Here is a 15,716-nt window from a genome sequence, read left to right on the forward strand (position 1 = left end):
GTACACATGTTTTTATAAGCTAATAAACCCTAATTGAAATCAGCAGTTCAATATCAACGATATGACAAACTCAAACAGAAAATAATTTCTCATACAATCTGTCATTTTCCTTTTACTTTTTGCTTCTTCCCTAAACAAACAATCCATCCAATTCATACAGAAAAGCAAAATCTTATAAATACCATTTAATTCCTTCTTCCTTCCTTCTTTTCTGCTCTGGCCCTTAGTAAATCTCTAGCCATAGTTTATTTCAACAGTCTTTACAATAATTATAAGAAAAAATGTAAAATTCTTCCCATTCTGGATTCTATCCAAAACTAAAGGCATTTTCATTCTGGGTAAGTTCAAATGTAGTTTTTCCCACTACTATTTCATATTAATAGAAAATCCTTAGAAATGTATATGGAGTAAGAATTTAACCACAATTCCCTGCAATATATTTTAGAAATTTAAAATTCCCAGCTTCTTTCAAGGCTGTTGCTATTTAGGTCGGTTAGAGCAAGTGCATCCGTATTTTGTATAGAATTTAGTCCATTTAACTTAATGGTTAAATGTCCATCTTGTATAACTCGCTCAGCATTTTCTTAGGCTCCAAGGTCTTTAGAAAGTGGCATTCAGAGGATTGAAAACATTATACAATGTGACAAACCTCTTGCTATGGATTCCTTTTGAGGACTGTCTGACCCATGTAAATGGTCTCAGCAAAATTGGTTTGACCCGTTTCTGGAATGGTAAGAATCCGAACCGAGATCCTTGCCTGAAAAAATGGCTACAAAATACATATCTGTTGATTTATTAAATGAAGGTGACTAAGGAAAGTATGATGTTGTTCAATTATGGTTACCAATCTACTGAGTGCCCAATATGTGCCTACTGTGGTGTGAGTCACCGATGTTATACAATTAAAATAAAAAAGTCATTAAAAATTATGCCTCCATTGTGTGCATTTTGTGGATCATGCCCTCTCTCTAGATATTACCTCTAATTCTTTCAATAAAAATGTTGCATTGGCATAATGCATATGGGATAATCCCCATTTTGCAGATAAGAAAACAGACTAGAATGGGTAATTATTTTACCTAATATATTAGAACAGGTATATGGTAAAACCATGGTGTGAATAAAATCAGTCTGCTGTCAAATGTTCCATCTTTGTTTGCTCAGTGGTTTCTCCTAGCCATGAGAACTCCTTTTGATTCTTCTCTCAAGACACACAACTGCAAAGGCCTGGTCTCTTTTGTTCACTGCTGAAGCCTCAGCATGCTTGGAACATAGTAGGTGCTCAGGAAGTATTTATTGAGCATATAATCCATGGTCTCAGGTTTCTCCTTCTATGAATCAGCATTAGTATGTGTGCTAAGGATGAAACTGAACTGCATGTTCGAAATTACAATGTACATCAATGGAAACAGTGGACTGATACACAGATATACAATCCACCCATTTTTCCAATTATAGATAAAGCACAACAGACTTCAATGAGTATTATGTTCGAATTATTTTCCCGCCAACATCATGGAAAATTTCAAATGAAATGTCTGCTCCCATGGTGTCTGAGCATATGAATATTTGTATATGTGTAAAACAAATGCTTACGCCCAGGAAGACATGCAAGAATCACATTTATGTACCAATAACTGCATGTATGGATATATATATGTAATAAATATATACAAATACCTGAATTGTACAAGTATGCTCACCATTTCTTGTAATAATTTTCATTGCTCAGTTTCAAATTCGTGTGCATATGGACTTTGCTTACATTCTCCAGTTTTTAAGTGAGCAACTGTTTTACATATCCTTCACTCCTAGCTTTTAAAAAATTGGGAAAACGCTTAATGTTTATAAGAAAACGGGCAAGATAAACACATGTGTGAATGCTATAGTGTGACAGGATTTTAGTTAACCTTAAGTATTGTTGACATAAAAGTCCACATTTTATCAGAAGATAAGGGGGAAAAAGAAACCCCGGCAGCATTATGTAGTGGGTGTCTGAGCACCAATGAGGAGGAAATGATTTGATTCTGTGGGCTCAGAGGATTTGTCAGCTGCCTCATAAGTATAATTCTGGCTCTTCATATCCCTGCTGCTTCTAATTTAGCAGGACAGGCTCATAATTGAAGCAAATTAACTATTTACACTTGCCACTTCTACCAGGGAAGAGGACACAGCAGCAGGAAAGAATGAGTAGGAAATTACATTCTTCCCACTTGTGTCAGATCTGCCCTTATATAAACACATTAACAGTAATTTCATGAGGCGTCAAACATAGGAATAAATACTGAGGAATAAAATAATGAGGTGTTGCTATTCAGCTGAACTGCTATGGCTAATATCCTTGGATATGAATTATGCATCCTGAAAGAAGGCATATGTTAACAGTATTCAAACAGTTTCCCTGCAAGTGAGATCTGCTCATTAGGTTCTGGATCTCTAGGTAAATCCACTCTCCTCTTCCACGACAGGGCTAGCATTTACAAAAATACATGCTCTGGGCACCGTGGGCTGTGGTTTCTCCTGAATACGCTAAACTCTGAATAGGCTTTCCACTCCATTTTTAGCAAAACAGCATGTTTATTTAGCTCTTTGGCTGCAGCTTTAAAGCCATTTAATGTAATGTAAACAAGAACATTTTGTTTGTAATTTGCTAAATGTCTTACAGCCCGACTGTGTCTCCAATTAGGAACTTAAGGTTCATTTAGTCATTTACATCTGCTTCTGATTTAAGGTGACTTTCCTTTTTCACTTAAGAGCCGGCTTGCCGTGGCTAAAAAGGACCCAAGAACACTTTATAGCTCTTTGGACCAACCCTTTCTGCTTCAAAGTGGGATGAGCTCTTTTCTTTTGTAGGGTTTTATTTGTTCTGTATTGTCACTGTGAACCCAGATCCTCCACTACAATGACCAGAATCAGAGAGTTCAGAAATAATGGAGGTAGACAGGAAATTTAGCTGGGACCTCATAAAAAAGATGCTGAGGGTTGCTGAAACTCCAAGGATCCTAATACAAAGGGTGTGATGTTGTTAACTTATTATTTTTCTTTCTCTGTAGGTTCCAGTCAGTGAAAGATAAGTAGCAGAGACCAACATCACAGCAATACTTAGGTTTTATTTCCTTCTCCATCTGGTGCCTTTTAAACAACTTAGTATGCTTCTGAAATGGGCTCTCCATTGTCTTACGAGTCATTAGCATTTAAAACCCCCGGTTGGAATCCCAAACACAATTCTGCTCCCATTCCAGATTCAGTACCATCTTCCAAAGTATTAAAATGGGGAGATCTCTGATATGTGCAGTTTGTTCAGTGGCTTTGGTAGGAATGATTCATAAGGGAGGTTTTGTGTTCCTCGAGGATTTTTATCGCTTCTTTCAGCTTCCTTTTGATTTCTCTTCTTTGAAAGATTCTTCACAGAAACCAAAGTACATATTGTTTCTCACTCACCATGGATTCTGAAAATAAAGATCTGCCCTTCTGCAGTGGCTTCTTACTCCCGCCTATACTCCACAATGAGGAAGCATGTGATATAAACACACAGCAGCTCTATTAGTCATGTTCCCTCTGGCTGTCAAGAAAACATTCAATTGTAATCTCACTAATAGCCGTTTTTCCTTAAATATTGTAATTTTCTGAGGCCCCCAGTAAGTCATCAATAATTTTGTCCATTTTTCCCAGTTTGTGTTTATATTTGTAGCTGTTCATAATTGTGGGCTATGATGACAACAGGATTTTGGAACAATTGTGGCACATGAAATCTTAGCCTTCCACCGGAACCAGCTGCCTACACAATGCCAACAGCATCACATGGTTGGTTCTGTAACACGCATATTTGTCCAAAATTTTGAATTTTAATAGTATGCCTCGAATCTGCTCCAGGAATGTTCTTTTAAAAATACATAGCAGTATGTGTGCTCCCCAACTTGAATATTAAATGAGAATAAAACACAATTAATGTAAGTTTGAAACGGAGATATTATTGTATGTTGGCACAATGAGTTAACATAAAGGGAGAGAACAGGTGGTAATCTACTATTATAACACTTTGGGATATTTTGCTGAAATTCTCTGGATGCCCAAATGTGCATTTCAGGCAGGCACGTTTGCTCTGCTGATGACTCTAGCAAACTGCTAGAGAAGGGCGCCGCGAAGCAGCAGAGCGGTGGCCCAGCCGGTGCAGTGTGCTCCCTTTTGTAAGCAGTGTCTGATTTCATTAATTTGACCCTCTCCCTGCTTGGTTCTGGCACAGGCCTGCATCCAACGTGTATCCTACACCACATCTTTTGGCATAATCTGCAGCCTCACTCTCTTGATTAAGCAAGATCATCTTTTACTTGCAAATGATAGGCTACATTGGACTTCTGCGAAGTCAAAGGAGCATACAGCATGGGGACAAATCATTTTAGAGTGACCAAAACTGTTTTGGTCATCCCAATGCCTTGTTTTGGTAACTCTTAAACAAGTGTTCAAATTTTAAAATATTTACTTTTGTAAGATAAAAAATTTATTTCTCTCAATCTTGGCATAATTGTTTAGCAATTGGATTTTGATTGAGAAATTGCTTTATGATACCAAATGATTTATATAAGTCAACTATTATATAACTTTATCCTTTATAAAATGAATTTGCTCTCCCAAACCCTATTTTCATTGAGAGACAACCCAAAGGTAGACTCATTACAAGTTACTTACTAAACTAGGCAACATATGAAACCTGCAAGAGAGTAACATACAAAAGAGAAAGACAAAAATATTTGCCATCATATGTATACAATTAAAAAGCCTTGCACATAATTGTAATTATATCCACATTAGGGAGACCGGCCTTGATTCTGAATGCCAGAATGGGAAAATGGGAGTGATTTCTCTTTTTAACATGACAGTAGTGAATCTCATACTTTTGGGATCTGTAAATAACTTTGATGGTCAGAAAAAATGAATGCAAAATATTCTACCTTAATATTCTCCTCTTGCTATATTAAAAATAAAGAGTGTAATAGAATTAGTGGGAAGAAACCTGCTGCCTGATATTTACTGCCTTGAGAAACTACCTGATTTTCATCATAAGAACATTACTCTTTTCCATCAGAAACATGAGAACAGGGATTTATTTTTTAATATTGACAATGTAAAGAACCAATCATGGGCTAGGGAAGGCCTTTGCAGACCTCCCTCTTTAAAAACCACTGCTCTTGAATATGGAAAATAATTACGAAATTTAACTGGGGTCAGATGATAGATAAGAGAAGTAAGGTGAGTGGCAGAGCAGGCAATTGATGTTTCCGGAAATGAAGTGTTTGGCAAAGTAGACACTAAAGAGGCACAAATGAGCCTTGAAACAATACTCCCAGTTCAGTCACTGAGTCTTAGGTAGGGAAGAGGGGCTGAGCCTTCACAGGGGAATCATGTGTCTTCAGATAAACAAGAATTGCTGTACCCAATCCCTAGGGAAGGAAATTGCTTTTGGGATGCTTTCTCCAGGAAATTTTGTCTCACAAAGCAACAAAGTTTATGGTACTGAAGCCAGGTGCATATTCAAGAATGCACAGAGGGCTTACTGGAGCAGAAAGCGAGCTACGTCTTCATATGTGGCATCATGGGTGGAGCAGGGAGGCCTTAAGGTGACATTAAGGGAACAGGGAGGGGGTTGGGATTGCTGGTTGGAATACACTTAGTTTTTCATTCAGTGAGGCTCTGCTGAATGCAGAAGTGAAGTCACTGTACAATTCGCCCTGATTGTCCAACATCAGTTGGGAACCACACCTCAAGTTTGGCAGTGTGAGAGCAAACTGACCCAAGTTAGAATAGAAACTAGCTTTAAAATTCTGCAATAATACGTTAGGTTTCAATTAGAATCCCATAATACAATGTCAACTACCCTCTTATGGTGAGTGGGCATTTTAATTGAGTGTGCAGAGAACATTTTGGTGGTGTGTTTCCTGTTCTTAAAGAAAACTCTTGCAACACAGAGCTCCATATGGCGGGCCTGTGTTTTCCTAGGACAGTACCCCTTCAGGCTGGCAATCTTGAAAAGGACGTAGGGAAATACGTAGAGATTTCAGATAGCAGAAGACAGTTTTGACTTACAGAAAAGAGAGAATGGAGGGACCTGGAAGAGCAAGTTCTATGTTTCCTTAGCAACTGGTTTTGTCATTATCCCCATCATTGACTTCATAGGGTTTGTTAGGAAAAGCATTGTAAGTTGAGTGACAAGTTTTATTCATGGTAATTCTATGTACCAGGTAAGTAATTGCAGATAAATCATTCAACACAATGCCATTCTGTTTGTCTTATTGTCAGTTCTATCCTCAGTGCCTAGAACACTGCCTGGCACATACGTGCTCAACAAATATTTGTTGAATAAACAAATGAATGAATTTAATTTATATGGCCCCATTTTGTAATCTGCAAAATTTGGGTAATAATTTCCCTGTATGAGTATTGAGTAAAACAAATCAAATAAATCACGCAAAAGTGCTTTGAAAACTATAAGACATTATACCTTACAGATATTAATATATAATATCAACACAATATATAGATCCTTATAGATGCATAAATAGGTGTGGGCTTTTCTGCATTTTATAAAATTCCTGGATATGATAAGGTAAGATTGATGTCTCTAAGAATAAAATATGAGAGTAGTTCATCATTAATGCAATTCAGTATTCTGCAGTGGCTAAAACTGCACCTACATAGTTATTTCAATCACTTATTTTAATGAGAATGCTTTTAAATTTTTCTTTGTGATGCTGAGATTTTTTTAGATGGTGACCATGGCCATCTAGTTCCTGGTTTAGAAATGTGGGATCAACATTGCTTCTTTGTTTAGGTGTGCTCCATCCTCTCACTGAACCCTCACTCTCTGCGACTCCAGTCCTCTTTAAGACCTTCTGAGCTATTTATGCTGTGTCCGTGGTGTCTCACGTGACCTTCCCTAAGCATGGTCCTCAGTCACACCATAGCAATACATGAGAGAGGGAAAAAACCAGGCATCGGGTCCCATTTAACACAGCCTAAAAATATGGTGTAAATACATATGGGGGATTGAATAACAGCCCCGGCAGTCTTTAGGGAATGGCTAGGGGCGGAAACCCTTGAATTTGAGGTTCATTTAGCAAAGAGCAAAGAGGGTTTTGATGACAAAATGGTAAATAGTAAGTGCTGAAGAGAGGTGTGGACAATTTTCAAAATACTTTTAGGACTTTTTTTTTCAGTCTTTATGTTCACATTGGCAACATTAAGGAATAATGCAATCCTGGCTTAGATATGTAAAAGTGCTTCTAAAAGTATCTACACTATATAAACTTTGAAACAAAGGAATCAACATGCTATTTATGGGGGAGTAATAAAGGAGTACAACATTATGTGAACATCTCAGAATGTCTGGTTTGGATGCGGACACATTCTCAGCATCTGTTCTGGGATCTAAAGAATTTACCCGAAGCCCTGGCAAGCCATTTCTTCAGACTGCACCATCTCAGCTTACATGGATCCCACTCTACTGGGAATCCCTTACCTGTTTCTGCTCTTCTCCTAAGCCATCCCACATTGAAGCCACAATTTTAGAGACTTCACCAAAGGTAGCGTTTGGATTTTGGCCCTTGATGGCGGCCTGAGTATCACGAAAGAATAACGCATAGGCAGACACAGGCTTCTGGGGCTCATTGGGATCCTTCTTCTTCTTCTTTTTGGGAGTTTTTGGTTTTTTCCCCATATCGGAGGCAGGCCGCTTCTCTCCACCATTGATCTGAAAGAGAAATCAAAATAGAATTATAGGGGAACTGAGACAATTTGGGGACAAGGCATATTGTTGTTTTCCTTTGAGACTTAGACACATACACTCACCTATTCACATCACTCAAACACTGGCTTTTCTAAGGGACATATTGTTTTGTTATTGTTTTTATTTTTTCCCAGATGAAACTGCATCTTTCAAGTAGTCTTCATATTCATCCTACTCCCAACTTTACTTACCTAGCTTTTAAAAAAAGTTGGCTCTTTTTATATTATTATACTATTAAATATAATCCCTTAACATTCCTAACTTTTTCTCTTACACTGTAACTGTGTCAACAGCAGATTTCTCTTGTAGTAACACCATTGGATGAACAATCTAACTTGTTTTCTTCTAAGGAAGTTCCCTCCCTCCCTCCCTTCCTGCCTTCCTGCCTTCCTGCCTTCCTCCCTTCCTCCCTTCCTCCCTTCCTCTCTTCCTCCCTTCCTTCCTTCCTTCCTTCCTGACGGAGTCTTGCTCTGTCGCCAGGCTGGAGTGCAGTGGCACGATCTCGGCTCACTGCAACCTCCACCTCCTGAGTTCAAGCGATTCTCCTGCATCAGCCTCCCCAATAGCTGAGACTACAGATGTGTGACACCACACCTGGCTAATATTTTGTATTTTAGTGGAGATGGGTTTTCACCATGTTGGCCAGGATGGTCTCGATCTCCTGACCTGGTGATCCATTTGCCTTGGCTTCCCAAAGTGCTGGGATTACAGGCATGAGCCACCCTGCCTGGCTATCCTTGTCTTTCTAATTACGGCTTTCAAACCTTGGGGGCAGCATGTCCAATAAATAAATTCAAATGGCTTTTGACTTTGCGCCTAGGTCTATGGAATGCTGCCAGGAAAACCCAGCAATGCTCATGGTTTAAAAAATGGTATGGTCTAGACCCTAGATCAGTGCTGTCCAATGGAACTTTCTCCAATGACGGAAAAGTTCTATGATTTGCACTATTCTATATGGCAGCCACTAACCATATGAAGCTAGTGAGCACTTGAAATGTGACTAGAGTTAATCAGGAGCTAAATTTTTAACTTTGTTCAAATTTAAATAGCTACATGTGACTAATGGCTACTATATTGGAGAGTGCACCTCCAGAAATTAGATTCTAGAGCGTTCTAGAACAGGTTTTTACTCAATTTAAAAGTAGATTCTATTTTCTCCCATGTTCCTAAAGTATGAATATTTTGATTATTTTAATTGTTATTCTGATACAACTAGGATTACACATTGAACATATTTAAGATGGCTGCATTTGAATATTATCTTTGTTACTAACTAGATGTGATATTAATTCATCCACCTTTAAAATAAAGCATTGTGGATAGGATTTCTTTCCAGCTCTAAAATTATATGAGTCTACATGAATACAAAATAGGGCTGCATCTGAAAGATTCAATTTCCACATGCCTTGCCCACTAACAAAGTGTCAAGGCAGCTTCTGTACCCTCACCTTCTATTGCGGTGGTTGTAGTTGCCTTCTCTCTGCAGATATAATGTAATATATATCTTATTTAGATAAATTGCTAGGTGGGATATTTGTGTAAAATAACTGCCACCGTTGGAGATGAAACATGATATACAGAGAGGTCTGTGGATATGATTTCAGAGGACCTTGCTTCATGCCCTCTTTTTACTATTTTTAGCTGTTACCTTGGTTAAATTAATTTCTCCAGGCCTCTGTTTCCTCTAGTGAAAACTAGGTATGGCACCATCTTATAATGACTAAGATGGTATATATTTATATATGTGTAGCACTTTAAAAGGTATTCATATGTCAATTATGAGGTGGTAGAAACTTTCAAAATAATTCATTGAATGAGTGGATGGAAAATACTTTAATATTAATATGTGATACCTTATAATCAGTATGAAAGATATACCCAAGCACCAAAAGAGATAAGAAAAGCTAAGTGATTTCTTTGTCTTTGTCTTAATTGAGAAATCTATTAAAAAGATTATCATTCTGAAATTGTTTACTGAAGCAGATCAAAGAACCCCAGGGGGACAGGATGCTGTGAACCAAGTTGACAAGCTAATGTAGATTAACTCTAGATGATAACTTCCCTGAGATGGATCACAGAGGTGATCCTGTGAAGTCATTGGCCACCATGTAAATCTATCAGAGACTCAGCATGTCTGGGGCTTGATATTGGACAAACTGGCATAACAATGCTGTATTAAAACACACAGGCATATATATGACCTAGAATGGTGCTTCTCAAACATGGCTGCACATTAGAGTCACCTGGTCAGCTTTTAATACCCTGATGCCCAGGTCTTACTCTACACAGATTAAAGCAGATGCCTAGGGGTGGGAGCCTGGCCTCAGTCACACCCTTTGAACTCTACTCTTCTAACTGGCATTTCGATATCTTGAGAGACAAAACAAACAAGCAAAATTTTTCTGTGCCCAAAGCCTACCCATGGCCATATTTTTCTCCTTTTCACAACTAAACTCCTCCAAATGGTTGGCTGTGCTGGCCTGATGCAGCCTCTGCAACCTACTTCAGTGTGCTTTCCTGTCACTTAGCTCTCAATTAGATCTCCACTGGCCACACTGCTGAATCCAGTGGATGCTTGTGTCTCCCCCTTACCTGATTCTCACTGTGAGGTCCCTCTCTCCCACTGGTTTCCTAACATCACCCTCTCTGCCTACCTCACTGGCCCTGATGTTTCCAGAATCATTTCAGGATCATCATTTTCCACCTGGCCATTAATTGGTAGAATTCCTGATTTGTTTTGCAGTAAACTCCCTTCTCTTGTGAGCGCACTTAGGTAATCTCACACGTAAGCAGGGTTTCTTTTACTATTTGTGGGTAGATACTTGCCAAGTTCATGTTTCCCCTGAGTTTTGCACACACAGAAACAACTGTTATTGACATCTCTATTTCCAAGTCTCAAAGATATTTCAAACTTAAGTCAAGCTTATTTAGTTCTGTATATTTCCATTCATAGCACGTATCAAACTTGTAATGATACAATAATGTATGTGGTTGTTAGATCTACTCCTGTCTGCGTGTAGGCACTATGAAGGCACTGGTTTTGCTCACTAGCACATATCATGGTGCTACCTGATATGTGATACATAGTAAATGCTTAACATTTGTTATAGAAGTAATAAAAATAATAAAAGTAATAATGCAAAATGATAATATTTTGTAAACACAGCCATTCTTACATTCACAATCATAAACTATTTATTTAAAAGGAGAAAAAAGGAGTCAACAAGATCCACAATGAAGAATATTAAAGATAGAGTGGTCTAGGGTACAGACTTTCAGTTATAAGATGAATAAGTTCTGGGGATCTAACATACAGCACAATGACTATAGTGAATACTGTGTTGTATACCTGAAATTTGTTAAGAGAGTAGGTTTAAAGCATTCTCATTTTTAAAAAAGTGAAGTGATAGATAGGTTAATTAGCTTATTGTAGGTAATCATTTCACAGCGTACACATATATCAAAACATCATGCTGTACACTTTAAATACATACAACTTTATTTGTCAATTATACCTCAATAAAGCTACAAAAAGAGTAATCCTCATATTTCATCAAAGATTGAGAGAAATCAGGAACAAAGTAGAGAAATAAGTGAATGCTTATTCATATGGAATATTACCTAGACTCATTTTAAATTTTAATTAAAAAATTAATGATCTGACACATTGAAATCTCCATGATTACAGATTATATCAATCTTTCTGGAAAATAATCAAATGTCAATCATAGAGATAAATTTCCTATCATGCAATTTAAATGCCCTTATTAAAAGGTTCCCCACATTATTTAAATAGTTTTTGTGATGGTTAATTTTAGGTGTCAAGTTGATTGGATTAAGGAATTCCTAGAGAACTGATAAAGTATTACTTCTGGGTGTGTCTGTGAGGATGGTTTCCAGAGGTGACTGGGGTGAGTCAGCAGACTGGGTGGAGGAGATAGACCCTCAATGTGGCCAGGCACCCTTTAATAGGCTGTGGTCCTACATAGAACAAAAAAGACAGAAAAAAGACAACTCTCTCTCTCTCTCTCTTTCTCTGTCATACATGTGCTCTTTGTCTTTCTGCTTTCTACCATGGGATGACACAGCAAGAAGGCTCTCGCCAAGGGCCTCTTGAGCCTCTAGAATTGTAAGAAATATATCTCTGTCCTTTGTAAATTACCAACTTTCAGGTATTCTGTTACAGTGGCACAAAATGGAGTAAGAGAATTTCCTTCCTTCATTGTCCAGAATTTTGTTTGAACCACTGATCCTCATGGTTACCTCCTTTTTAAGTTGGTATTTGGACAGTATGGTACAGGCTTTAGATCTACTGGATGTGTGATTCCTTGCTGTAACAGATAGGAGGACAGTCATCCTCTTGCATTTGACAACAGGCCCTACTTTTAGAGATGTCCTGAAGAAGCAGGAGAACTTGTTACTGCCAGTAAGAGGCTCAATCATACGAAAAACACCAGTTATCATTTTGAGGCAATGGATAGCAACCCTATAGAAAACGCTAAATAATTCCACACAGCCAATCCATTTTGTTAGTTGCCTGGAGGCTTTACCTATTTTCTTGGTTTGTCCTGGAGGGCTAGCTGAATGCAATGTTGCTTAAAGTTTTGTTTAATAGAAGCAAGTATTTCATGACTTCTGCCTCCACATTTTCAAGGCTCAGGAGACATCATTTATGCACTATGGAGTGTAACTCTGGGGCTTCCATTATGTATCTGATTGAGTACCTGAGAGGCACGAGACTGTAAAACTATGGTGTTGCCCCCATTAAAGCAGACTACCAGCTAGTCTTATCAGATTACATAATCTTTGTCTTTGCCATGCCTAAAAACAAGAGCATATTGATCTGCTTTCAGTTAACATCACACTATGCCTTCCCTTTAAATACTCATGTTAACCTTGGTTTGAATTTTCTGCCATGCAAGAAAACTGGCATCTGAGAAGACCAATCTAAAGGATACACATAAAATATTCATTACTCAAGATTCACTGCCTCTCCTTCAATAACTAAACTACATCACCAAAGTTTGATTCTTGGATCAGAATATTCTGATCATTTATAAAATTGCCCTCACAGAACTGAACCATATCTAAGACAATGCCCTGACTTCCACTGAAGACTTACATAAGGGGAAAAACTACGCATGAAAGATCTCTATTTTTTATGAGATAAAATGTACTTTGGAGGGAATTGTTTATTATATTGCTCAATGTTCTTGTATCAAGGACTAATAAGTATTCACAATATCTTTACTCTTTAGAATAGTTTTGTTGTAGTTTGATCTCTCATGTACCCAAGTACTTGGGTTTTGCTCTATGGAATATAAAGCTGTTTGTCTTAGGAACACTGGGCATTGCCCCCTGATCTGTGGGGATCTTATTTTTTATTTTTCATTTTTCTTGTGCGGAAAGGATGCAGAAATGAGCTGCCATTTTAGATTCTGTGTGATGAACTGGGAATTTGTAAGGTCTACTTTTGGAAGTAGCTTCATGAAAATCACACGATCACTGTTGTGTCCAAAGCCTCCTTGAAGACAGAAATGCTGCTGTAATTTGGAGCCATTTTCATGTCAGTAACGGATGCACTTTGAAAGATACTTGGCTCTTATGACCACAAACTATTTGGAATAAACACAATGATGATAAATATGACTGTAGTAGAAAAATTAGCTAAATGGATTTATAATCTGTCCCTGGACCTTAATTTTGAGTATTGTCTGGATCCTGACTTCTTGCATAGATGGATGGAAGCTTATAATTTTAAATCCTAACTTTCCAAAAGGCCTTGACTTTTAAAGTCTAGAGTACACGGTCTCGTAAAGTTTTCTAGGATGATAGATATGCTCTCTGCCCTGTCTAAAAGGGTAGCTGCTAACCACATATGGCTCTAGGCCGCTTGTAATGTGGCTAGTACAACTGAGAAATTGAATTTCTAAATTTAATTTTAATTGGTTAAATTTAAATGGAAGCAGTCACACATGACTAGCAGTTACTGGATTAGACAGTACAGTATTTTGTACAGGACACTGCTCGAGAGTACATACAGTATTTGTAAAGTTACTAGGGTTCTAAGACTGGAGAGTTAAATTTTATTCCATCATAATCTTTAGAATATGGAAGAAACCATATAATGCAAAAATGTGAATTTCTCATGATGACAAGCACATTGAAAGTAAGGAGCAGGTCCCATTAATCTTCACATCCTTCATAGCATTGGTACAGTGTTTTACATGCAATGGATCATTATACATTTCTGCTCTGGTATTCTATAGCACTGGGCAGAGGCTTAGACTTATGAGGCAAAGAAAATTTGAAACACACATAAAAATTGTATGAAAATCATAGCAACTAAAACATGGATGAGATGAGGCCCTAAATGTCACCCTGACTACCCACACACTGATTTCACCATCAGTTAAAGCACTGATGAATACATAAGTGCACAAATACCTAAATAAATATTCATAAATAAATATTACACATAAGCTTTACACAGATACGTGGGCTTCATGTAACTTACTTGTAAGACATAGATTTATTTCTCAAATCCCTAGAGGTGCCTGAAGGTTTCTGGTAATTCACCCCTGTCATGTCTTATTGGTTAATTATAGAGATGTATTTAACTTATTTATCACAAGAAAACAATAATCTTTCACTTTAAAAAAGCATGTGCTAACAGTGTTGCTTAGATAATAGTATTTCTTAAGAAGCCAGAGCACAGGAGTTAAGACTATCAAGGAAAGAGAATCACTGATACTGAAATGTCCCTGGAGAAGTTAGAAACGTCTATAAGCATATTTAAAATAAACTGCCGCAGTCCCAAAGCCTTTAATGGAGCTGGGAGAGCTGTTTAATGCACACTATCTTGCAGTAATCGCTGTAGTTTAAAATAGATTTTAATCAAGCACCATCTGCATAATAGGCTGAACAAACAACATAGAACTCCACTTATAACTCTTATCATATAAAGTAAATATTATAAACTCCTCTCCATAGAAACAGGGCATATAACAGCACTTTTTGTGATGTTTCAGTGAGTGAAAATTTTGCTACTTAAATTCATTCTCTCTTTTCTAAACTATGCCATCTAAAATCCCCTTATGAGAATAAATTCAAATAAGCATGGAAAGTAAGTCATCTAGTTACTGTGAAATCAGCAAGGCTGTAATACTTCTTTCATTTTACAATTGGGTTTATTATTATCTTTAATAACGATACGCTCTATGACTCAAAACATCAATTATAGAAAAGTGCATATGAAGTGGTATACTTTTGAAATGATTCACAAGTGTGAGGCATTGTATCAGTGTCATAGTTTGTAAAGCAATTTCATTTTTAAGGATCTTTGATTCTGCCAAACAGAGCTGAGTATGACTTTTGAATGAGTTCAGCAAAGGGACTCAGTGGCCTTATGTGAAATAGGAAGTTTGGGCTAATGTCCAGAAAAATCACTTTAAAGTGAGAAAAAAGGTTGGTTGTTATTTTATATACCTACTGGTTAAGTTTACCAATTTTATGAGATCCACTTGGTCTTTTCTAAATTTGCTGATGTAGGGAAATATGTTTACTTCTTATTCTTTTGGATTGAGGGCTTTTACAGGCTTACAGAGAAGGCAAGCTCTTGAGGTGGGGTCCCACTGAATAAAATGCCAGGCGGCTATGTTAAGTCTCATTTTGTTTTTATTCCATGAATGAATAAAGTATGCTCAGTCATCTAGGGTATGTCTATATCCTGGCATAATTATTACTTGAATAAATTTTAGTAAAGATGATTTGGAATCAGGTACTAACTGGCTGACTAAATTTTATCATTTTCTCCTGAACTAGTTTATTAGGCTCAGCCTAAACAAATAGGATACTTTTATTTTAAATAAATAAGAGGCATACATTAGTTTTATTGCTGTGGTCTAATAAATTCTTTTTTTTTTTTTTTTTTTTT

The 15,716-nt window shown here is 37.3% G+C and overlaps 1 protein-coding gene across 2 annotated transcripts in view; it reads right to left on the bottom strand.

The window, feature by feature from the left end:
* The window catches only part of TOX (thymocyte selection associated high mobility group box), a 325,561-nt gene that overhangs the window by 25,447 nt on the left and 284,398 nt on the right, over window positions 1–15,716 (bottom strand). For both annotated transcript variants that reach the window (XM_017871747.1, XM_017871748.1), the window contains exon 5: window positions 7,514–7,744. In XM_017871747.1, the coding sequence (XP_017727236.1) occupies window positions 7,514–7,744 (231 nt within the window). The remainder of the gene's footprint in view (window positions 1–7,513; window positions 7,745–15,716) is intronic.

Source organism: Rhinopithecus bieti, unplaced genomic scaffold (assembly GCF_001698545.2).
Source record: "Rhinopithecus bieti isolate Rb0 unplaced genomic scaffold, ASM169854v2 scaffold_6789, whole genome shotgun sequence".
Classification (NCBI taxonomy): Eukaryota; Metazoa; Chordata; class Mammalia; order Primates; family Cercopithecidae; genus Rhinopithecus; species Rhinopithecus bieti.